Source organism: Centropristis striata, chromosome 1 (assembly GCF_030273125.1).
Source record: "Centropristis striata isolate RG_2023a ecotype Rhode Island chromosome 1, C.striata_1.0, whole genome shotgun sequence".
NCBI lineage: Eukaryota > Metazoa > Chordata > Actinopteri > Perciformes > Serranidae > Centropristis > Centropristis striata.
The window spans coordinates 36742800-36767675 of record NC_081517.1 but is presented as its reverse complement, the minus strand read 5'-3'; the positions used below and the strand labels follow the sequence as shown (position 1 = coordinate 36767675).

Here is a 24876-nt window from a genome sequence, read left to right as displayed (position 1 = left end):
TGTGGTATGGGAAAATAACAATTTGTTCTCAATCATATTTCATGGGTCAGTTCCTTTGCTCGATGTTGTCATGCAAACACCAGAAACTGCTGATAACGTGTTGTTTAAACACTCCAATAACATACACATCTTCTGAAGCATTCCATTCTCAAAGCTCATGAACACACCGAAGTCAGAAGAATGACTTCCCGAATCGGGAAATGTAGCTATCAGAGGAGCATGTGAAGGCACCATTAGCCTTGGCAGAGGTCTGCGCCCAGCATTCCAGTTAAACATGTCTAAAAATGGTAGTGTAAACAAAAATTTGGTTTGTAAATTGCTGCGTTATTAATTCATAAATCCTACTCGAAAACACATTTAGTTTCATGGTATTAGCTTCTTTACTACAGAGACGAATGTCCTTTACTGCCTCTTCTTTGATGCTCAGTTTTGGTGTGTTAAGGAGAATATTAACTGTAAACAAAAACATGAAACACCGCAAAGTCCTGAAATGTGATATATACATTTTATGATCTTGTGTGTAAGTTAATTATCTTGTAGTAACAAGTTATTATTTTGTGCACACACATGAATCCATATGTGTCTCCAGCGGCTTCAGATTGCACAGCCACCATATAATCAAACCCAGGTAATTAAATTATATTTTCTTATCTTGGGTGCACAAGATAAAAAACACCACCTAAGGGCTCCACAGCAGTTTTACACTCAGGTTGAAGCTGAAAACGATGATTTCAAAGTGTGAGGGAAACACCAGGGAATGTTACATCTTGGATAAATTAATAAAACATGTAAAGAAATATTTCTGAGTGAAAAGAAGCAGAAGCATCCACCTTAGAAGTGGGAGGATTTAAAATCAAACATACATTATCAGCATAAGATTCAATAGAATTAAAATGAAATCTTCCAAATCAGGCTGGTGTGTTTGTTTACCTGTGTGATTTTAATGAAAGCTGCAGTGTTGGAGATTACATTTCCATGAGTGAGCATTGCACCTTTTGGGTTTCCTGAAAGGAAAATGATGATCATGATTATACATATGAGGAAAAAAAATAAAGTAAGAAAACATTCTCAAAAGGTTAAAGTTGTGTAAATACCTGTGGTTCCAGATGTGAAGCAGATGAGTGCGAGGTCCTCTGGTTTAGGAGGCTGAAATCAGATCACAGATCTACACTAAAGGCATATGAAGACTGATTTGCTATTGCATCAGAAATGTGCAAGATTTAATATTGCATTACAGTACAAAATAGAGTGAATTATCTAGGCTGAAAGGTGAATTCTGACTGTTGTAACATAGAAAGAATGGTAACGCTTTATATTAAGGTCCTTGTAATAACCATTAATTAACAAGTAATAAGGCCCTTGTCAGTCCTGACAAGATGCTTATTAACATTATTGTGTGTTTATAAGCTTATATAAGTGTTAATAATGGCATTACAAACACCCATGACCCACCCATTATGTCTTTGCCATGCCTTTATTAATCTTATTTTGTTTGCTTATTGATATTAAAATATACTTTATTGCTCATCTATTATAAGTTAACTACAAGTTAACTATGCTTTTTGCAACTACCGGATCTAAAGCGAGAACAACGCCTTATTACTTGTTAATTAATGGTTATTAAGGACCTTATTACAAAGCGTTACCGAAAGAATCGAGAGCTTTTTTGTCACACGATCATCAGGTGAAATTAGGTTTCTACTCACCACTGGTTTCTGGAGGTTGGCTGCACCCAGGGCCTGGAACAAATATAAAACATGCAGTGAGATAGTAGAATCACGCTTTAAACAGACAGTCCCTTTAGGGCCTAATCTCCATTAAGTCCTGACCAGAACATCACTGAATGTCAGCATGACTCAAACAGCAACAACAGGAGGATAATCTGCTGCTCAGCACATAGATGTTGTAATAAAGTGCAGAGAGAGAAGTTGTTATTTTCACCTCAAACTCCTTCAAGCTCAGAATCTCAACGCCACACTCCTGTCCACGGGTCACCAGCTCGCCATCAAACGCCTCAAAGAGCACAATCGTCTTCACCGTCCGCCCTTTCCCGCTGACGCAGTCCAGAATCATCCGAGCCTTCTCGGGCAAATCGCAGATCACGGTTGAGATGGCGGCTGAACAAACAGACGGCACCAAATTAACCACTTAGTTTGCATCAGTATCAGCGTCCTTGATCTGAACCGCTGCAGGTGGTGCGTGGTTTAGTCTTTAAAGGGGGACATTTGTGTACCTTTATCAATAATGTAGCCGGTGGCCTCTGTGCCGAGTGTGTCGTACAAGGGAACTGCCACCATGGAGTACGTGTAACAGGCCAACTCTGAAATGGTCCACTGAGAGATTAAAAAAACACAGAAAACAGATCAGTACTCATGAAAACTGAATTTACCCCCTACTTGTATGTCTCTGCTAAACATTTAGCTGGCAGTTTACATCCATGTCTGCTTAGACTCATTTAATATATGTAGAGAAGACTCATCACAACAGGCACAACATTTGTGACTGTTTTATACAATACAAAGGACTGAGCTTTGGTCACATGGTGCAACAACAATCATCTGAAGCTCAACATGGATGGATGAGCGGAGGAACGGGATCACAATGTTACAAACTAATTTAGCAGACAGTTTTGTCCAAGAGAGAGAGTTTATGCAACACAAGCAACATCAAGGTAAGGTCATGTTGAAGCCATGACAGAAGACATCGCTTAAAGTATGGATTCTGCTGCAAAGAAGCTACAATACTAAAATGTGCTTCACACACATTTTCAAGCCAACAGCACATAAGAGCTACACAATACAACATTGAATTATGATCAGAAAAGAGTTTCTGCAGAAATAATGATGTCCAGTGTTAACCTCTGACCTTGTGGATATAAAATGCCATCACTTCATCATTTAATGCTACTATATTTGTGCGAAATTTAGTCATAATTAGTGTATGAATTCTTCACTTATAGCCACAGTGACAGTGACATTAACTGCCAAAATTCAGTCAAAAAAAGTCCAAGTAGACGTTATTTATGTTATCATGCCATATTTTAATAAATTTACTCAAGGCATTCCTGAGATATTAGGTTTAACGTCATATTAAGGTGTTAACAGGAATGGGATGGCGGGATGAACAACCTGAAAAACATATTGATTCCTGCTGTGGAAGCATAAAAATGCCAATAATATGTCTATGACAAGTTTATGCCAAGTGACAAAAAGTCTTCTGAAACCAGGATAAGCAATTTACATGCTTAAAACAGAAACATAACCATTCCACTGTGGGATGATTTGAGTCAGAATGCATGGATGATGCTATTTGTTGTACCTCTGGCCTGTTCTGGGAAAAGATGCCAATATACTTGTCTCCTGTGTGAGAGTGTCCTCTGTGAAGGAGAGCAGAGCCGATGTGCTCCGCTCTGTCTGCCACCTGTGCAAAACAAATACAAAAGTTTTTTTTTAAAACGTGTTGTGACTCGGCCAGTTATGTGTTGTGCACAAACTTAATGTTCCATGTCGGTGGTTCACGTCTCACCTCTATATAAGTCAGCCACTCATAGGGCTGGTTGGGTTTCCTTGATCCTAGACAAGGACCATTATCTGCAGAAGAAGAAAAAATCTCTAGTTATATATATTATAAAACACTATATTTAAACTCGTAAGGCACTGATGTTTCCCTCATTTACAGTGACGACGAGTACATTTACAAACAGTACAGAAATACAAATTTAAAACACAGATAAGATAATAAGTAAAATGCTATTTAAAATGAGCAAAGCTCAAAACAGTTGCAGGAATGTCTGCAATCAAGCCATTGAATTGAAAAAATGTTATGGACGTATTGATCCTCAGTGTAAGTTGAAGATCATTCCAGGTCGCGGGGGCATTAAAACAAAAGGCTGACTTACCAAGTTTAGTCAGCACATGGGGAACTGAGAGAGTAAAACAACTGTTTGATCGTGTCATATATTGTCCACGGTTCCAATCAAGAAGTTACCTTAACCCACAAGAACCCACGGTGACACGGGTGTCACAAACATTTTAAATGTTCCAGTAATGTTCATGTATGTTTTCTCAAGTACATAAGTGTGTTTTTCAGTGTTCTACAGCTGCAGTAGCTTGTTGAGAAGCCTTCAAATGAGGCAGTGTTATTTATTTATTTATTTATCTATTTATTTATTATTGATTTATTATTATTTTGTTACTTAAAAACAAATCTGAAATGGAATTTGTTGTTCAACAGCACTATTAATGTCACAATTTTTACATATGTGGTGGAGATGCAAAGAAAAAGGCAAATTTGTGTTTCTGTAAACAGAAAATGTGTCTAGTTTATTAAATTAAAAATAAGAAATATCATAAACATAAATACCATAAACGCCCAATGTAACGTATATGTCACATCACAGATCTTTCTTATTTAGGGGTAGTATTTTTTTTTTAAAAACATCATAAATGTGTTCTATGTGGTCCACTTGTTCTGTGGTATATCCCCCATAATTTACCTTTTTAAGGGTTACTGGGTCTGGGTTCTTATGGGTTAAGATAAATAGGTACCAATGTTTCTTTTGCCTGTTTGCCAGAGAGGGCCAGCCCACTTTATTATATAAGACACAGTCATGAGTGTTGGAGGCATCACCAGTAATAAATCTAAGAGCAGAATGACATACAGAGTCCAGAGATCTAAGGGTTGGGGCAGCACTTACCTACATCCAGTTAAAGAACTGTATCACATGTAACTGATGAAAGAGATGCACTCACTCGATACTCGGATCCCTCGTTGGAACACCTCGTACATTGTGCATGCATCGCTGTAGTAGTGTGTTACGTGCTCATCATCGTCGTTCAGTACTGACCTCCGTGCACGCTCTCCACCCTACAAGAAAAATGTCACAAAGTTAGCAACAGAACTGATCCAACCTTCAACAAATCAACCTCAGCAGAAATTACAAAATTTCTATACATTTGAGTATAAGTGAGAAGACAGATTGCACAAAATGTATTTCATGGTCCACCTGCACTCAGGAGAATATGTTCCTCTGTAATATAAACATGGATCCTATACAATACATGCTGCAGCAGTTGGAGTTTAGGCTGAGAAAAAAGTTTCACAAAGGAAGCAGCAGTTTTGTGCACAACGTGTAATGAAAGTCAGGCTTTCCACTGACTGCTTCTCGTGACTACTGAAATATTTCCAATGTGTTGGGAACAAGCTATAATTTTCTAATAAGGCACCATTTGTGAGATATTTACAAGCTGTAACTAATATATATATATATATATATATATATATATATATATATATATTTTATAATAGTTAAACATTATTTACTAATGCTTTATAGGTCAATTATCAGCCAACTGTATGAATAACCCCTGGGTTGTGATAAATACACTTGACAAATTAATTAATGTTCATAAATGATGACTAAATACTCACCCACTTTCTAGTAAGCCATTAAGTGTTCAGGTAATGTTAATAAGTTGATAAATTGATAAAGGTTTATTTTATCGATTCGGTTTGCATTGGTAAACATGAATAAAAGAGATAAAGCTGTATTCTGCTGAAGGAGGAGAAACATCCTCGGAGAGATTTTTTCACAACCTCGCAACCCAAAAATCTTCTTATTAAATGCTCAAGCTAAATTTAATTTATTAACCCTAATTAAAGTAATTAAGTACGTTTGGACCTTTTAAAGGGCGCCTTATTAGAAAGTGGTCCTGGAATTATATAACCTATATATGTTGATAAAGCTCTCTTTACACTCAGAATAGTTAACATTGTGCTGGTAACAATTTAACACCCTTTTAAGTGTGAGAATGTAAAGCTTATAATTTAAAGCATTTCATCAACTTCAGCGTGTTTAAAGTTTCAGGGAAGGATGTGATTAACATTCCTGCTGAATGACCGCTGCTGTCTAGTTTTCTTGCAGTAGTTGAATCATGCTTCAGTTATTCCTCTAAAACACGGGACAGTGGGCGGACAGATCCATAATTGTTTTCTGTGTTATAGGATCCACACTGCATGAATTCATTTAGGACACTTTATATCAACATAGTTAAAGGCACAGTGTGTCATTTCTGCCACTCTGGCTTTTCCAATCAATGACAAAAGATGGACTTTGATGGTGTGAAGTTGCTTTGAATCATGGGAGTATCAACCATTGCTGCTGAAAATCTGATGTGATTCAGTTGTTTTTAATATTCCTTTAGGAACCCTGATGAACAGTTTTCTACGGTGGCCCTGAAGTGCAAAACACACCAGCAATTCACACAACACGCCAGCAATTCACACAACGCGCCAGCAATTCACCACAACACGCCAGCATTTCACCACAACGCGCCAGCAATTCACCACAACGCGCCAGCATTTCATCAAAACGGAAAGGGTAGGTACATATTGGACACTGATCCTCCTCCTGATTGGTTCCTGCCGCGACGCAATTTGATTATATCACGTGGTGTGTCCATGTAAAGTTAATACTTCATCTCCTCTCTGCAGGTAAGAGTTTTATACTGCAAAGTGAGAAAGAATGAAAGTAAAGTGTTTATCCTTCATGTCAGCGGGCGCACTACATATATAGGGGCGGCTGGTTTGACTATGGAGAAGCGAATGACCACAGGAACCAATCAGGAGGAGGATCAGAGTCCAATATGTACCTACCCTTTCCGTTTTGATGAATTGCTGGCGTGTTGTGTGAATTGCTGGTGTTGTTTGCACTTCAGGGCCACCATAGTTTAGTAGTGCTGCTTCTCCAGGTGTTTCTGGGTCTTCCTCTCTCCTGTTTGCTTTGTGGGTTCCATGTCAGTTCCTGCTTGGTTATTATCGTTTTGTTTTGTGAACAATCCAGCTCCACTTTCCCCTTTTTCAGCTGTACTTCTATTGTTTCTTGTTTGGAGCGTTCCCACAGATTGGTGTTGTTTATTGTGTTTGGCCAGTAGATCCCCAGAGTGTGTCTTGGCTTTGATGTTAGTGGTGGTCTTCCAGGTTTCTGATCCTTACAGCAGTACGATTCTGACGTTGGAGTTGAAGATTTTGATCGGATTGGATTCATGTATAACTTAAAGTATTAAAGTTTTCATGTTCATTCATGGAAGATTTTTCCATTAATATTCATGTGATAATTTCATTCTAATGAAATAGCTGCATGTTGCATAGCTGTTTTAGATGTTTGATGCAGAAAAGCTACACATCGTCATTGTCCGACGCAAACCTTGTATCTCCAAAAAAAAAGAAAAAATAATTTTTCACCAGGAAGAAAAAATGTTCCCATTTTATCATTAATGAACGAATCAGAACAAAACTTCATATTTTGACTACATTTTAGATAGTAGTGGTGGATGTAGTGGTGGATGTACGAGTATTGTTATTAAGGATTCTAATGAGCCGTGCTGCACGTCTCTCCTAGCGTGATTATTTTCTTTGTTGATCACTTTAAAAACATACTTTTAGTACCTGTTTGAAGATCATTTTAACTTGTATTCGCCTACATTTCCCCCACTCACCTTCATTCACACCAGAGGAATGCTCAGTGTTTTCCCTTTCACAATAAATGTTGCAAATGCGATACTATGACTACAATGAATTGGTTGTTGAAAAGAAAGCTGGTTCCTACAGATTTGGGCCAGAGTTGATGAGTGGTTGATAGTTAACGTAACGCTAGCTAGCTACCAGAAGACTGTGGCACCACACGCCAATTCCTCTTGTACAGAAATTATTATATATCACAATATATAATACCTTTCATTAGATTAGATTAGATTCAACTTTATTGTCATTGCACATGTCACAAGTACAAAGCAATGAAATGCAGATAGCATCTAACCAGAAGTGCATTAAGCAGTAATTGTGAATCATATTGCAATATATACAGGAATGAATTGTAAAAAAAAAAAAAAAAAAAATGCAGTATATATGTATAGATTATATAATAAATAAATAAATGCAGATCTAACTGTACATTAGTGCAAGTAGATATATATATCCATATACATACATACATATACATACATACACACACACACACATATATACACACATATATATATAAATATATACATAGTAGTACTACTCTTTATTAAAATTAAGATTAATCAAGTGGCTACATTAGCTTTCCTCGGATTCAGTTACCAAATCGGCGACAAGACAAAGTGATGTGGTAATGACAGTTTTTCTTTCCCGTTCCAAAATGGCGAAAATGGAGATATGATGATTTGGCAGACAGGTATTGATCTCAGTGGAGATAGGGGTTTTGGTTTAATCCAGTTTAAAAACATTTCACTTGTCCAAAGTACCGGAAACTTACCGGTTATTTTTGGGTACCCATTAAGTCAATTTATGAAAATATATAACATTTTGGAGATAGGAGGTTTTCGTCGCACAGTATATTTTTAAGAAGAGAGAAGAGATCACTTACTGGCATTTCCAGGGACTGCAGCCCGAGGTCACAGGGCGGTTTGAGGGCTTTCGGCCGCGTGGCGAACCAGTAGCCGGTGATGGCGGCGAAGGCTCCCACGCCCATGAGTGCATTGGTTGGAAAGCCGCGCACATACTGCCGAAAATCATCCAGCTCGGGAATCCGCAGCTGTCTCAGGACCTCCTGAGCCTGCATGACTGTTCTGCACGGATCCTACAGGGAGACAGACAAGAACACTTTGTCTGGGCTTGTTCTGCATTTTTCTCTGACATATGTTTGGAAAATATCGCTTTTATTTTAATACAAAATAACCACTTTACCAGCAATTATGAGTGTAATCACAGACTTCCTTTTTTACTGTATGGTTTAGAAAAGGGTTTGAAATGTTTCTAACTACAAAAGGTTTTTGTTTACAATGGTGTTGCTTCAGGAAGTGGTGATTCAGCAGGAGGTGGAATTTTATCTTTTTATCAATGGGTCTCTTGTTTCAGACCATTATACAGCACCATTACAGAGCTCGCTCACACTGAGGAAGAGGAATAGTGCTCCCATTCAGAAATAAAGGCAATAAACTAACATCTCTGAATAAGCCCAATGTAATAAATGGGGTTTTTTTTATAAGCTTATTTTGAACTCTTTTTTTTTTCTTTTTTACGTTTAAAGACTATTTGAAAGCTTAAAAAGTACAGCACATTGACATAATTCTAATCTAATTTGATAATGAGATTACTCATTGAAGTCATTTTCTCAGAAAAAAAAATCTTGTTTAAGGTTCTCCGCACTATTAGTCTTTGAATCTTTTTAGGTTTTTGGACTGCATAAGGAAAAAACAAGTAATTTATTGTCCTTCTAGGAATTTTTTCTCTGATGTTACATGGATCAATGCATTATTTGAAAAAATAATCAGACTTCCGTTATCGTGTGAGTGAAGTTTATCTTTTGTTTGACGCTCCTGTCTGTGAGGAAATACTATTTCCTTCCTTTATTTATGTTGGTTTCTTTTGGCTGGATAAAAACTACAGGACGGGAAGTTTGTTTTTGCTTTTTTCAGCAGATTTTATTCAAGTCAATTGTAAGAGAAGGTAAAATATTTTGTTTTAAAACAGAGCTGTAAAATAGCATGTAATTCTGTAATAAAATGTTTTATCACTGCCAGTCAGAATCAACCAATACTTATTTCTGACAAAAGAAAAGCATGCAGTATGAAAATAAAATAAAGCTTTGTGGATAAATCTACAGTGAATTACACAGGGCTCTGTGACTCACTTCAGCATTATTGATCATCAGACAGATTTCAGATTTATCAATGTTTATTGTCTGAAATCTGTAATCTGACATAGTTTCTTTAGGCTCTCCTTTATTCAGAATCCTTAGCTGTGAAGAATTTAACACTCAAAACTCTGAAATCACCACTGAAGTAAGCAGTTTAGCGCTTGAAACACATTCATTTATTTATTTTTCTCAGGAGAATCTCAATTATGTTTACTATTACAATTACTATATTATCAATGTAAAAACAGGAGCTTCCTGAAAGCCATGAAATAGTTGCACAATGTGGAAACAGGATTGTTTCATTTTAATATCTAAAAATTGGGCTTACATGAGTGATTGTGGAGATAAAGATCAGATTATGTTGAAAATCAAACATTTTTTAAGTAATATATTCAATCACAAGCGTATTTATAATCTTACAAAACATGAAGTTAAGCATTCAGAGCGCAACTTAAATACTCAGAGTAGGGCTGGGTTAAATGTGATATGGAATTAGACCATATGATATATATCAATATAGTTCAATGTTTTTTAAATTTGTTTATATATAAATGCTGCCCTTACTAGGGTTTGTCATATTTAGTTCTTTTGTAATTTTCGTTATTATTTTCTCATATAAATATATTTATTTCAGAAAAAGATTGGCCTATTTTATTTCATAGGCTATTTTTATTTTATTTATTTTTTATTTAAATGTGCACCTTATGGAGCTTTGATTTTTTTTAAAAAAAGGTACTCCTGTTGTTATACAGTATTTATGTTCACTTAAATAACCGGTTTCAATAAAACTACTTGTGACATGTCATATTTGGCTTTGACTTTGACTGAACATTTGCTCTCACTTTGTGATAAAAAATATCGGAATATATATCGTATATCGATATTCAGCCTAAATATATCGGGACATGACTTTTGGTCCATATCACCCAGCCCTAACTCATAGTAATGTGTTGTTTAGAAGAACAAGAAATGTAGTTCCTTGAATGAGAGAAGAACACATTACTAACAAGATCTAAATTGTTCACGGAGACAAGGCTCTAACAAAAAAACGCTGCTCTAAGAACTAAAACCTTTGCTATTGTTCTTGTTCTGCACGTCGACAAACAGTGCACACAAAAGGAAGATGTTCTGACCCATTCAACAGCTGTACACTTAGACACAAAGACACAGGAAGGAAATATGACTCCACACATTCTCAGATCACAAGTCTCCAAGGAGGACACGACCACAGATGCCGCACACTCAACGCTTTACTCCACTCATGTCTGAGGGGAAGTGAAGCTTTCTGCTGTTTTAGACATGAACTGCTGAACTGAATGTACGACTCTGTCCCACTAAAACTTTAATAGACCAGTCAAACGACTTCTAATGACATGTTAATGTGAAATGCAGATTAGAGGAGCCCGTGGCGAGAAAGACCAGTTTCAACTCAGCAGCTAATATATCTAACCAGCAGTTATTCTTCTCTCTGAATATAGACTTACATTAAATAATAACTGGTGCTTTTAACATTTAATGGTTTTTTTAAAAAATGTTATCAGACTTGGCGGCTTCATGCACATCATGTTCAACTCATTTGACCTCTAGATTAGACGCCAACAGTCCTGTCTAGGTGAAGGTACAACACGTACAGTAGCTGACAATGACTTCTCACCTACTTCTATTATTACCATAGAGCTCATGGCGACTGGGACCAGTGCCAAGTGGGGCAAAGTTTTGTAGACAAGCTCATTTTTAATATAAATAAAGGACTTTTGATGACAAATCAAGTGCAGTAAGTTGTTGAATTTGCTTAAAAATCAAAATATAGTAAAGATAATCTGCTTAAATGTATATATTCAAATATAAAACAACCCTTAAAGCACTGGTGATTTAAATCGAAGCTGCTCAGTCATATATACACTGAAATAATCTGTATAATAATGATAAATAACCAAAAACTGCACATTCATGCTCCACTACAATCCTACAGGTGTTCCACTGACACACAAGATGATCAGACCACCGAGTCAAACTCAAATGCAGCTAAAATGGATTTTCACAATCCTCAGCATTGATTATTGACAAGCAGAGTTATAATAGATGTGTATACTCACAGTCCCACAGTGTGATTATAAAAGAAAAAGGTCCAGACTGTGTCCAGAGGAGGAGAGGTACAGTTATCTGACAGGCCCTTGGCTGCAGCAGTTGCTATTAGAAGGACTCACACTGACCTCTAATAGACCTCTGAGGTTCTCACAACTATGAATAGCAGAAACACGCCCCTCTCAAACAGAAACACAGACGCGTGAGGCAAAGCTGCCCACTCAACGCACAGATATTCAAGCAGCAGGTTGATTTAAACTCACGCAAGTTTGAGCTTTTTGCCCTTGTCAACACTTGTGTCTGTGTGTGAAACTAGTTTAAAGGTAACGGTGGCCACAGATTCAGTCAGACTTTCAAACTGATTTGATCACTGATCTTGGTGATTTGAGCATTTTTCTTGTAATGTTTATTCATCACTGAATGGCCAATATCTTATCATACATTATCTGGACACTGTATGCAATTCTTGTGTTGCTAAGTGTACAAAGTAGTCAAATGAAGAATTACACCCTAATAACAGGAAGCTCTCTGTGTTCTGCATAATGCAAATGTTGACAAATTCCCCAATTTTCAGACTGATATCAAAGAGTATAGAGCTTTAACACTGAGTAAACTGAACCTGAGCATATGTGCAGATTCCTTAGAGTCTAAGATGAATAATGAGTTATATTTTCCAGTTAATTAACTGCAGCTGAGAGGCCATCTACACATATTTTTCTGGCATTTTTAACTGAGATAAATTAAAATGTTGACATCAATATATTGCACATATTAAGGTGTAATATTATAAGGTGGATTTATACACTTCCAGCCAAAGGTGTCAGCTACAATTAAGAAAGAAGTAGAAAAAATACACAGATTTTTGTGAAGAGAAACAGAAAATCTATTATAATGCTGAAACGTAGAAGAGCGGTACGAATAAAATCCTAGTTTTATTCTGGTTTATTTAATTTTTTGTTATGTCAATACCAGGGCAGGAATTTCATGAGGGCCACAAGGGCCCTAGCAATTTGGACTCGTGCCCTTAAAAAACATATGTGCCCTGAGGCCACGCTGGCCTTGATGCCCCGCCCGCACTGCCCCAGTTGGTTTTGCGGTTTTCTAGTCTGCCTCTTTCCTGTCAACACAGCTTTGACACCTGCGACTTTTGAGAAAAAAAGCATCTTTTCATGACATTCATCATCAGTGGTGGGTTTGATTCGAGCCTGGCATGAACCGCTCAGATGGGCTATAATGACGGCTCAACACAAACCTATCACCGGCCAAGCAAGGAGACTTCATCAAACGCACTCTAATCAGTCTCATGTGCTGCGCTAACGTCACATTTCAAACTACTGAACGTTTTTCTTTTTTACATGATCTATAATATAAAGTTGTTTGGCGTTGTGTTGCCGTTGAGTGTCTGTCATCCGTCAGTCAGTTAAACCCCGCCCACCTCTCGGTACTCCTCCGAGACATGCAAGCATTCACACACTTACATGTTCGGTAGCCGCGAGCTAACATTAGCTAACAGTTAAAGTTGTTTTAATCACACTAAACTGTGACTTACTGTTTTGAATAACGTCCTGTCGCTAAACACATGCAGCTTTCAAAATAAGAGCACCGTGTGTTAACAGAATCAACCACAGAATTTACAAGAAGACTGTCAAAATAAGATGCCTTAAATAAAACATACAAGAACCTTTAGTCTCCTTTAAAATCATTCTTAAAATATGCAATGATTAAGATGAGTGTATATGAAGGAATAGTTGCATTAGAATGTGTGAGAGGCAACAAATTTGGGCTTTTATGGACAAAAAATTTTAGCCAGCTATTTTACCACACTGGCTGGCTGCTCCATGTCCTAGTGGAAAGCATGTTGACAGCAAATAAAAATGACACATTCGGCGATTAATCTTGCAGATGATTAATATTAAAAGTTATTTTTATACACAATTGCACAATTTTCTGGGACAAATCTGGGGGCAATTTACCCTTCGTTAGCTTTATAAATATCAGAATTTGTTACTCTGTTTGATACGAATAAAACTTGAACATGCAGCTACCAATTATTTTCATTACTGATTCATCTGCAGATATTTTTATTGTTGACAATATAATGGTTATGGTGTAATTGTTCTTTTTGTGTGCTGTTGCAGACTCCCTCCCTCCCTCCTCAGACTCCCCTCAATCATATTTTTTGTATAATTAATTTGCAAAAAAGGGACAAAATGCAAAATAAATAAAGTTATAGAAAAGATTAAATCTGACTCATAGTATTTACGTTTAGCCTGTAAATGTAAAATATTAACATAAATTAATATTTACGAATTTAATTTTCAATAGATAGTGTGATAATATTATCATGAATTATTTTGCCCACGATAATTTTGCTTAAAAATCTTTGAATTGGGGCGTTAAATTAAAGAATATTGCAGAGAGCGAGAACTGGAGAAGCAAAGCAGCAGCAGCAACACTCTCTCACACACACACTCACACACACACACACACACACAGACACACACACACCAACACACCCGGTAGACGGTGAGCTGCCAGAGCCAGAACATGCTGCAGAAAAATGTTGCAGAAGAAGAATTGAGCATTTTAGTCCCAAATTAGAGATGGGCTAGTCTGGCTATGTAAACATCAGTCGTCTTCTTCCTTGACGCTTCCTCGTTGAATTTCTGTCCCTCTACATGCGTCTCTGGTATAACTGATACGATTGGCTAAGAGCTGAGTACAGACGCTTATGATAGACATTCGTAGCGCCCAATAAACGGCTCTGGACGACCGTAAACCACGACTCCTCTACGGAAAAATGAATAGTTGGTCTCCAGACTATATCTCATTTGTGATATAGTTTGGCGTTAGCTAGGCTACATTTCAGCACTAAACATGTGGAATTTTAACAAAGTTTGGTCTTACATCACAATCACGTTTTGTTTTTTTTTGGCATTTGTTCAGATTTTTTTTACGTTTTACAGACTAAATAATAAATAAAATAGCTTAAGTTATCTCATGTGTGTTTATCTTTCTGTCACTGCATGCTTTAAGTTGTTGCATAAAGGCGAAAGGTAATGCAACGCGTCCCCCCCCCCCCCCCCCCGTCACTACCCTCCGCCACCACCTCTGCTCTCCATACTTGGGCTGGGAAGATGACAGGCCAATGGCAGAGCCAGCTCGCCAGTCACCCCACACCCAGCCACACACAAGACACTGGAAAAAAGAGGGGGAGAGGGCAGCTGGTTCATTTGACACATAACAGAACCTCGAGACTGAAGCTTGAGAGCAGACTACAGCTGTAGTTTTCAAACCGCAGCCAGGAAGTTACAAAAAAACCCCACATGGTTGGTCAGTCACACTCAATTTCCTCAAAAATGATAAAGTTCCTCTTCTTGGAAATCGGCAACAAGAAAAGAAGCAAAAAAAAAACAAAAGCAGTGACACCGAGCAGCTAGTCGGCTTTGGTGTTAGGTAAATTGATTTAAGCTCTTTATTACAGCCTGAGCACTGGAGGATTAACACATGGAGCCTTTAAACAAACTTGACTTAATCTCATCTTGACAAGATGTTTACTTCAGCTTTCTCTTAGCCGCTACATGACTCTGCACAGATGAGTGTTTGTGATAATGCACTTGCAAGAATGGGTGGTGCCCTTTTAACACCTTGTTAACCAACAACAGAGGCGCACAAATTTAAGGAACTTATGAAACAAGCATAGTGAACATCGCAAAGACTGACAGTCATCCACCACTGAGCCTAACATCGTGATTCAAAAGCCCTGCCCCCATCTACACCTGGTCAAATGTTTGGGGGTGCATTTAGTGTGAAAAGTGAAAATTGTTTTTTATTTGATAGTGCACAGGCCGATTTCGCAAGTGCAACTTAAGGTGCACACTTTGACATGAACCAATCTGAAGAAGAAGAGAATTTGTTCAAACTAAAGACTTATTTTCGGTCTATTTAATGCCCTCACTTCAGGTGAAATAATCAGTAAATGACAGTCATCCTTCTATTCTTTTGTGCCCTCTCCCTATTCACACGTCTGGCATTTCAAGAACCCAATCATGGTATTAACCGTACATGAGGGGGTCACAATTTTAAATCCAAATTGAAAATCGATTAAAAAAAGCTTTCAAATCCAATTACTGAAATCAAAGGCAGGATCACCGAATTTGGAAATTTGATATTATTATGACCTTAGTGTAGTACAAAAACATATGGTAGTCATATCTCACCTGATGCCTATCTTTTTAGAAAAGAAGTTAAAAATGTAAACGACTTGTCAGGGCATAAAACTAATTAATCAAGACTCAATAGTCTCACAGTGGCATTGCCGTTGAAAAGAAAAAGAAAATTCAATTGAATCGTGACCTTAAAATCAAAAATCTATTCTAATTTAAGCAAATTATGGAAGTTTCTTGTTATAATAAGGTACTAACTTATCATGTTAGAGCAAGAAATGTGTCTTGCTTTCATAAGATGCTTGATACAAAGAGAAAGTTTGTGATATGACAAGATAAGATATGTTTTTAAAGAAAGAAAATAATTTAGTATGTAGTAAAAAAGATCTCTGTTTTATATTATGGTGGCTGTACGCTGCCTTAAGAGATTAATTTATGACACAAATAATCGTTATATGCAGCCCGGATGTCATGGACATCTGTAAAACAATGTCTCCCCCACATAAAAACGGAAAGACAAGATCTTTTTTTTAAAAACCTGAAACCAAACATGTTCAGGCAGCGACCACAGACAGCGGTTCACCATCGATTCTGTTCTAAAAATATAAAATGTTGACGTATGAAATTCATATGTTATTGATGTATTGGATCTTGCTGGATTCGCTTCAGCCCAGCTGCCAATAACTCATTGATAACAGTTTTCCAAACAGCACGTCCTGAGGGCAGTTATCTAAAAAGAAAGATGAAGTTGCGTTTAGGCTTAAAGGGATAAAGAATGAGGATACTGATAGAACGCGACAATCTAAAGGAGAGATGTTAGAGTGTGAACAGGAACAGTAGTGTGCATATGTTTGCATGGATAATGGATGTTTGTTGACATGCATGTGGCTTCAGATTGACAATTTTCCTCTGCTACACCCACTCTCTCCCTGACTCATGTCCATCCTCCTCCGGTCACATCCGACCCCGGGTTTTAGGACACAAAGGCTGACCTTGCACAAGACAACCGCACTTGGGACTGCAGGTCCTGACCTCCCTGGTGAAACTGCACACTCCCAGTCACATGGTCTGGCAGTGGAGACGTGCAGGGGAGAGGGAGGGCAGAGGACGGGATTTGTGAAGTGGAGCAAAGGTCGGCAGCTCCCGACACAGCATCAGGACATATGACCTCTCCACTGTAGGTCAAAGAAAACTGTTGTTTTGAAACGACTGTGAAATGAGTCTCAGTGATTGCTGGGCAGTAAATCAAACTCAAAGGTTGGACTTTTTGTTTGTTTCTACATCGTGTTTCTTAAAGGTCTTACAAATGTGCTGGATACAGATGTTTACCTGTTTACCGTATCATACAGGTCTAGGTACTATATAAGGACTTTTAAAATTATCAGCAGAGAAATGCACAAAGCCTGTATTCAGAAACGGTGCCTTTAAACAAGCCGTCAGGACTTCAGTAAGGTTGTGATGTCACAACTATAATATTTATTTATAGGTAGAAAGTGCCACTGTTCTGCCATTACAGTCATACCCCAATTTCAGTGACGCTGGGGACACTGAGGGTGCAGATACAGATGCAGAAGACCTGGAAACAATGACCAATCAGAGAAGGCTGGGCTTTTTCCAAGAGTGAGGTTTAAAGAGACAGGCACTAAAGGGAGTGTTCCAGACAGGAGGTGAATACAGGTAAGTTCAGACGAACAGTATGAGAAAAATAAAGTGTTTTGTGAAGACTAAAGCATGTAAACATGTTCTAGTAGAAGCCTACAATACAAGTATGAATCTGAAAACAAGCATCATATGTCCCCTTTAACCCTCTGGTTATGTTTGTTTTTTCATTAATAACTCCATTACTAACCATTTCAACCAATATTTAGAGCAATGGTGTTCTTTACCTCTCAAAGATCATGATTCAATGAGGATAATTCACTCCAATTTTTTATTTTATTTTGCATTTAAATTTTTTTTCTTTTTAGGAATTTAAACTTTGAAATGGGTCAATTTGACTCGCAACATAACAGGAGGGTTAAATGATGTACCATTAAACATCTAAGTTTACCAGCTAGCCTTCTTTTAACTGCAATGGTGGTTGTTACACATGGTCACCACCAACTGTTACTAAGCAAAGTAGCAAAATACCATCAGCAAGAAATTGTTTCAATTTCATGTGTGAATTAACAATGAGGATGCTTTCATAAAAACATTGTTCCATAGTGCTGCTAGTGCCACAAAATAAACAATGAATACAAATATATAAAAAATTAAAATCCAGGCACATTGTATTGCTTACTGCTAGGTGTTCCTCTTTTATTCTGCTGCTTTAAAAACCAAAGCTGCAACAGTTATTTCAGCAGAGAAAAGTTTGCCAATCACTTTCCTCATCATTTGTTTAGTCATTTTGTCAACAGTCAGAATTGGTCCGAGTGATTCTAGTCTGTTGTAAACTGTTTACATAGACGTGTTTACTCTGCAGCTTTCAGTTACAACACTGTCACTTCACCAGGTCATTCTGTCTACACTGCTCCAGCACAGTTCCTATTTTTATGTTTTATTCTTATATCACTTTATGCACCTCTTATCATTTATTTATTGCTTTGTATACATTATCTGTATTTAGTTCTGTCGTCGTAAGATAAGATAAGATAAGATAAAGATACACTTTATTGTCCTTGGAAAGAAATTGTTCTTGGACTCCAATGCTGTCATATAAAGCTGCTTTACAGTAATAACAGTACAGGTACAGACAATACATACATATAGGCCACAGGCCACATATAACATATACACAGTATACACGAAACAGTGCAATGCACACATACACACACACACACACACACACACACCTGCCCAGACCCTCCCTCGCCCACTGTATTATACCATGGGTCATGATCAATAGTACAATTGCACAGGTCCTGGGGGCATTTAGGATCATTATTCTGTTGATCAGATAATTGATTAATAGATATTTATTTGCCATGCAAGATGAAAACAAGAGGAAATACGTCAACAGAATTCATGCTACTGTCGACTGGATGAGCTCAAATTTATGAATTTGAAGCCAGCTTTTAGTCATCATACTCTGGGGTCAATGACCGCATTTAATCGAAATCTTTTGAGAGAAACGGCATTCACAGTATAATTCGTTCCTCTGCTAATGCATGCAGAACTATGATAATTTGAGGTTGGATCCTCCACTTGCTGCTCTCACATGATTCTTTTAAATTCACTTCAGTCAGTTCGTGACATCAGGAATGATCCGTAGGGATGACTGTTCTAAATCCTGCACAGAGTTCAAATTCCTGCTTCAAAAAATGTCTCCTGTTATTGTTTGTTGTGTAAACATCAAGGTGTTTCCATATGATTGACCCCAGACAGGCGAACAAATTAATGCTGGTGTTCTCAGAGAAACGTCAACGAGGCCATTGGCTCCCAAATCACAAACCACATAGTGTCAGTCTCTGTTTGCTGTATTCAAAGCTCCTCCTGTGCTCAAGGGCAAAAAAAAAGCACATGATTGAGTCCGTTCGCTCACTTTACAATCAGCCCGTGTCTGCAGAGTAACTGCCCATGTGATGGCGCCGCGCGGCCAGAAGAGCATTACCTAGTGTTTTAAAAATGCTGTTAAAGAGGTGGGAAGATGACGAACACCCACTGCAGCTGCATTCCACAGATTCCTGTCAGAGGAAGTTTGCCATGAAACGCCTCCTGATCTAAGTGTTCGGTTGTGATCTGCTTAAATGCCCTTCACTTCATTTTACAGCAGATCCCGAAACCTGTTCACAATATGAAACGTGTCTGATGTCCATCTGACAGTCTGAGTTTCTTACAGTAACAAGAAATAACTTCTTAATAATGTCTGACTCTCTAATATATGTTAAAACTTTAAAATTACTAATCGTTTATATGATCGTTTGTGTAGCTGCAGGTCATTTATATGGTTCTAAACTTTCTGTGTGTTTTACAGACATGAGGTTATAATAATACAAAGCATTATTTCCTCTCCAAAGGCAAAAGTTCTTGTGAAATTCTTCTGGCAGCTCAGATTGGTGTGTTTTGCAAGTTAACTGAATTTACATATACTTTGTATTTTTGTTAATAAAATGCAAATAAATAAGACTTCTGAATGGATTTCTCTCACAGTCCAGGCAGCCGTTTGTTTTCATAATTTGTGTACACAGCATGATTTTTTATGTGTCGTATGTGTTCATGCAGGGCTGCACAACTAAAATTGTACAGAAATTGCAATATGAACTTGTGCAATAGACTATCCAAATAGGAATTGAACATATTCCTTCAGCTTAAATAAGAATAATGACGCAGAAATGATAACACCCTCCAAAAATCAGAAATCTAATGGCAATTGCAATAATAGACAAAATAATCTAAATTGCATTTATTTCCATAGTGTGTTAATGTAAAATAAGCAGAAGAGGAAGAAGACGCTTTATGATATATAACATTATAATATAGATATTAGAGTTGTAATGGCTCTGATTCCCCCACCACCACCACCTTTAGTGTTAGAAATGTTTTGTCTTGTCTCCAGTAGAAACGTAAACGATAGTTAGAAACGTAATTTTGATTCCTTTGTATGTCTGGTACATGTGAAGAATTGAGAATAGAGCTGACTTTGACTTTGACTTTGATACACGGCACATGGATTTCTGCAGGTAATGTGGAACCGAAGTTCACAAGAAAAACTTCCATATAAATCCTTTTAGCAAAAGGTTCTAAGGTTAGCACAACAATCAGATTGGCGTTCAAGTCAGTCAAAGTATGGCGAGTCCACTCCTGCTCTCCCAGTCCTGCTCACACATCACACCCATCCTTCCACACCTTCACTGCCTCCCAACTCAGCACCGAATTCACTTCAAGATCCTGCTCATCACCTAGCCTGGCTAACACCAGACTATTCTCAAATGAGGTCTAGTCTGGCAACTAACAATGCATTTCTCCATAGAGGAGGTGTGGTTTACGATCCTCCGGAGCCGTTTATTGGGCGCTTAGAATGTCTATCAAAAGTGTCTGTAGGTAGCTCTTAGCCAATCAGATCAGTTATACCAGATGACGTAGTAGAGCTACAGAAATGGAGTTTGTTGTGTGTGTGTCTGTGAGAGAGTGTTGCTTGCTGCTTTGCTTCTCAGGTTCTCGCTTTCTGCAAGATTATTTATTTTCACGCTTTAATCCCCCTCATGTCATTCACACATCCACTGATTTTATGGGCAATAAACAAGCTGCTGCGGGTCTCTGGGGGCTCCGCTGTCCCCCGGCTCGTAGCGAGATCACCGGCGTTGCGGTAGCGCCGGTGATTATCGCTGTATAGCCCCGCTACCGTAACGCCGGTGATCTCACTACGAGCCGGGGGACAGCGGAGCCGCCGAGAGACCTTTCGCCTTTCAACTTTCGCTCTAAACTATTTAAAATGCCGTCTACAGCTAAAGAGAGTTTCGCGTCTGCAGCAGCCATGTTGGATCAGTAAGAAAACTACAAGCTTCCAAGTGCCGAGTAGTACACGTCATCGTCTTGCCGTCCCTCCCCGCTCTGTGATTGGATCCCTAAAACAGGGCTAAGAAACGGCTCTGGTTGCCAGACTGGATGGAGGTTCGAAATTAAATTCAAGCGTGCAAGGCAGTCTGGGTATACCCAGGCTACTCATCACCTACAAATACCTCAATAACCCCACAGACCTTCTCCAATGTCACTCCCCTACTCGCCACCTCAGGTCATCCGGAGCCGACCCTTCCGACCCCCGTCACCAGGACCAACACTGCACCTTGGGGGAAAGATCCTTCAGCTGCCTTCCTCCAAAAGTCCTCAATTCCCTCACTCCACTCAGTCAAAAATCCACCCAAAAATCATCTTTTTAAGACAGCTGACAATAACGGACCCCCACTGACTCCTTCAACCTGAATCGTCATAAATTCCGGAGAGTGGTGTCCCCTCAAAAACGACCCCGTGGGTCAAACGGACGTCTCACTTTTACCCATGAAAACAGGGTTACAAAGACGTGATTTAAACATCACTGAAATTCCGTGCCTCATGCTTTGTGAAACACGTTTTTACATAACTATGTAATTTCTGGTAGTCACCTCACCTTCGTAACTACTTCACTTCTGGCATTTATCTGTCTTTTATAACGCCTAACCAGGAAGTTTTTGCTCTAAACCTAGATCAGGGGTTTTGTTGTCTAAGTTCAACGAAACTGCAACCTTTTTTTACAACTGCGCACCATAAGTGTATGTATAATTACGTATGCAGTATTTTCAGAAGACTCCTCTCAGATCTGTACCAGCGAAACGCTCATATGGGTCATTTTGACAAATGCTCATCTGGGTATTTTTGGGTGGTATTCATAAACTACCTTTTCTGTTGTAGGGCTGGGCAATATATCGATTTAAAAAATATATTGATATATATTTAAATGTGATATGGATTAGACCATATTGCATATATTGACATACTACAATTTTTTTTTCTTTATACATAATTTCTGCCCTTAAGAAGGTTTGACATATTTAGTTATTTTGTAATGTTTGTGATTCTTTTTGCATATAAATATATTTATTTCAGAAAAAGATTGGCCTATTTTATTTCATAGGCTATTTTATTCAAGATATTTTTTATTTAAATGTGCACTTTATGGAGCTTTGATTTTTTTTTTTAAATGTACTTCTGTTGTTATACAGTATTTATGTTCACTTAAATAAACGGTTTCAATAAAACTACTTGTGACGTATATCATATTTAGCTTTGACTTTAACTGAAGATTTGCTTTCACTTTGTGATAAAAATATCGGGATATATATCGTATATCGATACTCAGCTTAAATATATCTGGATATGACTTTTGGTCCACATCGCCCAGCCCTATTCCGTCGTTTAGGCTGGAGATCTTGTTGAAATTCTGTTTTTGTTTTTGTTCATCCATTTCATGTTAAGCATCTCTGAGTATCTTTATTATTATTATTATTATTATTATTATTATTATTATTATTAATAATAATTATAATTAATGAAATGCTGGAGCTGAAAGACCCGCCTGCAGGTTCACGGTCAGGTACAACAGCACTGAAGAGAGAAAGTTTTGTCAAAGGCGGGATCATGTGTTGGTGTTGCTCCACTCTTGTAGAATATGGAAATGGAAATGGAAATGTTTGGGCGATTTGAATGTTTAAATATATCCAGGGTAACTTACTGAAACACTGCTCCTTGTGCAAGTTTTGTTTTTTATTTGTCTGTTTATTTAATATTTTCAGTTTCACAGCATCAGAGATGTTTTTCAGTTATATAGCCTTTTGTGACCTGTTGCTTTTTTTTTTTTTTTTACATAGTCTTCTTACAGCGTAACATAGACGTGCCTGACATCCTAATATCTTAATTGCTATACTAAAATTATCAAAGACTGTCAAAATGTTCAAAATAAATAAAAAGAAAGTATCCTTATGTATTCCTGTTTTATGCTGTACCAAACCGTGACTCCTGTGTAATTACACCTCGAACAGATATTATCAGATTATTAAAATATTGACATTGTTATCATCTTTAAAATCCAGTAATGCAAATTAACACTACAACATCTCATAATGATGATGTAACTTTGCCTAAAGTAACTCATCCAAACTTCATCTTCCGTGTGATGGATCATACAACTCAGACAATAGGAATTTAAATGAAGTGCTCAGTGTGCTGTTGTGACTTCCTCATGCATGTGCGCTAATGAGGAGCATTTTGAGGTTACCAGGTCAGACACACATACTGACATAAAAAGGATATGGCGCTCTATAATGGAGACATTGTTCCTCTTTTACCCTCTTTCTAATCTTATAAGTAACAATTGCGTCAGTGTGCAGACAAAGTAGGTGAGGTGGAGATTAAAAAATTAACAAAAAAAAGTTTCCACAGTATCATTTCTCACACGGTGTCCAATCAGATGCTACGTGTCCATATCTCTGGTTATTTCAGAGGATCCGCTTCTGACACACAGCGAGTTTCTCAGCGATAGCGACAGATAAAAGATGAACACATTATCCTGCTTGAAGGCATATTGTTGACTGAACACACTGTCAATGTAAAAAAGAAAGAAAGAGATAATTCGGAATGACGATGTGATGCGAAGAAAAGATACAAAATGTGGCTTGATTCTGGTCTATTTTAGGACAACAATGAGCGATGAGCAGCTTTTTCCCCCCGATGGCCCCTAAAAGCATCACGCTTTCAACAAACATCTGCAAATAACACACACGGACGCTAATGTACGTGTTAATATATGTGACACAAGGTGGAAATCCTCGCACTGACCTGTAAGCAGCGGCAGATCCGGAGACTTGATGATTCTCAGTCTTGAGGAAGCAACAGCGGCAGCTGCGGACTTTGCTGCTCTCAGCCAATCAGGAGCGGCCACACGTGTTGCTGTGCCTGAAGTTTGAGAGGCGAGCTGTCATTGGTCAATATGTTGTGACAAAAACTGTAGTCATACAATATGTGTATTACCTTTTTTTATATCCATAAATCTAAATTCTCCAAAAACTCGCCCATAAATATAAACATATTTCAAATATAATAGAAGAATTTGAGCTTGTGTTTTTTGCCCTTGGTAATTTGTACTTGTATTTATTTTAATACTTAATTAAAAAAATATATATTTTTCTTCTTTTTTTGTTTTTCTTGTTCGTTTATTACTTCTGTGATATTTACGTATACTCCAGTACCATCTTTTCAGCTTGTTTTATATCATGTGTGTTTGTTTATCTGCATATATATATATATATATATATATATATATATATATATATATATATATATATATATATTTCAAGATACAAAGTAAGAAAGCTATTTTTACAATGCCTTAATTGTTATGTTTATGTACATGGTCACCCATAAAGTTGGAATAATTTTGTTTCTATTAATTGTGGTTTCATTTTCATTGTGGTTTGTTTGGAAGAGATTGATTAA

The 24876-nt window shown here is 37.6% G+C and overlaps 1 protein-coding gene across 3 annotated transcripts in view; it reads right to left on the bottom strand.

The window, feature by feature from the left end:
* acsl1a (acyl-CoA synthetase long chain family member 1a) overlaps positions 1–24328 on the bottom strand; it is a 30225-nt gene extending 5897 nt beyond the window's left edge. Inside the window, exons 1-10 of one of the 3 annotated variants that reach the window (XM_059340940.1) lie at positions 24220–24328; positions 8408–8620; positions 4752–4866; positions 3526–3590; positions 3319–3420; positions 2234–2333; positions 1942–2117; positions 1707–1739; positions 1095–1146; positions 931–1004 (exon numbers count right to left, since the gene is read on the bottom strand). In XM_059340940.1, coding sequence (XP_059196923.1) covers positions 931–1004; positions 1095–1146; positions 1707–1739; positions 1942–2117; positions 2234–2333; positions 3319–3420; positions 3526–3590; positions 4752–4866; positions 8408–8602 — 912 coding nt within the window. In that variant the 5' untranslated portion in view covers positions 8603–8620; positions 24220–24328. Of the gene's footprint in view, positions 1–930; positions 1005–1094; positions 1147–1706; positions 1740–1941; positions 2118–2233; positions 2334–3318; positions 3421–3525; positions 3591–4751; positions 4867–8407; positions 8621–11775; positions 12080–24219 lie in introns of those variants that run through there. The other 2 variants (XM_059340923.1, XM_059340931.1) reach the window with 2 other exon arrangements.
* Between the last annotated feature and the right edge of the window lie 548 nt (positions 24329–24876).